Genomic DNA, 2210 nt, shown 5'->3' on the forward strand with positions numbered 1-2210 from the left:
TATATACTTTCTACTGAAATTTACACACATACATACAATATAATACACTTAGCTGCACACACATACACATTTAAATATATACATTTAAATGCATAAATATAAATATAATTAAATAAATAAATATATACACATTAAATATATAAATATAAATAAATAATATATAAATTCAAATGCATAAATATAAATATATACACATTTAAATATATACACATTTAAATATATACATATTATTCTATGCACACATTATACATTTTCATCCATGCATCTGTAATATTCATGTAAATACATGCATATTCAAACACATGCAATGTTCTATCCTTAGGCACACATACGTAAATACAGAATAAACTTAGATGCACACACATCATCATCATCATCATTTAATGTTTGTTGTCCATGCTGACATGGGTTGGACGGCTTGACTGAGCTGGCATGCTTGGAAGGCTGCACCAGACTCCAGTCTGATTTGGCATGTGTTTCTACAGCTGGATGCCCTTCCTAATGCCAACCACTCCGAGAGAGTAATGGGTGCCTTTACATGTCACCGGTACAGGTGCCATTTGCATGAAACTGGGGTGTGCTTACGTGCAACTGGCACGGGTTCCATTTGCATGACACCAGGGTGCATGTACATGCCACTAGCATGGGGTGCCAATATGCACGACACTGGTATCTGTCATGGCTGTGATTTTGCTTGGCTTGAAGGGTCTTCTAACAATATTTTTAATAAAGACAACAACAATACTTATTAATTGCAGTAATAACAGGTGAATATAAACTAAGGTGTTGCATGTCTTGTGGTGCCAGAACTACAGGTGTGATCTCTACAAAAAAGCGGAAAATTACGAGAAAAACAAAAAATACAGAATCTGAAATTATAAAATATAATTAAATGCACACACATACATACACATGTTCTTAAATGTACACACAGTCACATTATGTACTTAGATGTAGACACATACATATTTAAATACATTCACAATTTACTTAAATACAAACACACACATATACACATACAAGAAACTATACACAAACGCATTAATGGTATGAAAAGAAAATGTACTTACGTCTGGAAAAGACGACAACTCCATTGGTCAGTGCTTCCAAGTGTTGCAACTTTTAACTGAAAAGACAATAGCGACAATGGTGATAATCGTTTCTATTTTAGGAAAAAGGCCAGAAATTTCCAGAGAGGAAGCTAGTTGATTACTTTAACCCCAAGGCAAAGTCAACCTTGGTGGAATTTGAACTCAGAATGTAAAGACAGATGGAATGTTGCTTAGCATTTGTCCAGCATGCTAACGGTTCTGCCAGTTCACTGTCTTGATAATAATAATCTTTTCTACTTTAGGCACAAGGCCTGAAATTTTGGGGGATGGAGGCCAGTCATTAGATTGACACCAGTGCATAACTGGTACTTAATTTATCAACCCTGAAAGGCAAAGTCGACCTCGGCAGAATTTGAACTCAGAACGTAAAGACAGACAAAATACCGCTAAGCATTTCGCCCGGCATGCCAAGGTTTCTGTCAGCTCACCACATTTAATGATGATAATAATAAAAAAAAAAGTGCGCTTGCTAATCTTGGCCTCCGGAGGATGCCTGCTATTAAGGTAGCTGAAATAAAGTTATAATGAAAGGAAACCATAAATGATGATGATGATGATGGTAGTAAATGGTCAACCTCAGTATTTTACTGGTACCCATTAAGACAGATAAAGTTTGGCTTGGAATGATGAAAAACAAAACTAGTAACACAGGGTGTAAAAAGATGGAACTAAATATTATCCAAAGCAATAGCTTCACGACTCCAATGATTCAGTCATAGTTACCCCACTCTTCAATGGGACAACATTGATCAATGGGTCTTGTTAGGGGTGGGTGGGCTGCAACGGTGGAGCAAGGGGAGGGGTAGTGGTGGGGGACAGTCCACCTCAAGTGATGCTTTTATAGGTGTTGCACAATAGGGTGTGCTAAGTCTGTATAGTGTTGAGGGTCTAGGGTCCCTCATTTATGGGTTTGCTACATAAACCTATACTGGGTGCATTGAAATGAAAGTGTGGCATATATTAGGGACCATGTAAAATACACCATTTTGAATGTGGCCGTTGCCAGTTCCGCCTGACTGGCCCTCGTGCCGGTGGCACGTAAAAGCACCCACTACACTCTCGGGGTGGTTGGCATTAGGAAGGGCATCCAACTGTAGA

At 37.9% G+C, this 2210-nt stretch overlaps 1 protein-coding gene across 2 annotated transcripts in view; it reads right to left on the minus strand.

The window, feature by feature from the left end:
- Positions 1-2210, minus strand: part of LOC106881915 (uncharacterized) — an 83708-nt gene that overhangs the window by 71420 nt on the left and 10078 nt on the right. For both annotated transcript variants that reach the window (XM_052967580.1, XM_014932436.2), the window contains exon 2: positions 1071-1126. In XM_052967580.1, coding sequence (XP_052823540.1) covers positions 1071-1094 — 24 coding nt within the window. In that variant the 5' untranslated portion in view covers positions 1095-1126. The remainder of the gene's footprint in view (positions 1-1070; positions 1127-2210) is intronic.

This window comes from Octopus bimaculoides, chromosome 4 (genome assembly GCF_001194135.2).
Source record: "Octopus bimaculoides isolate UCB-OBI-ISO-001 chromosome 4, ASM119413v2, whole genome shotgun sequence".
Lineage (NCBI taxonomy): Eukaryota > Metazoa > Mollusca > Cephalopoda > Octopoda > Octopodidae > Octopus > Octopus bimaculoides.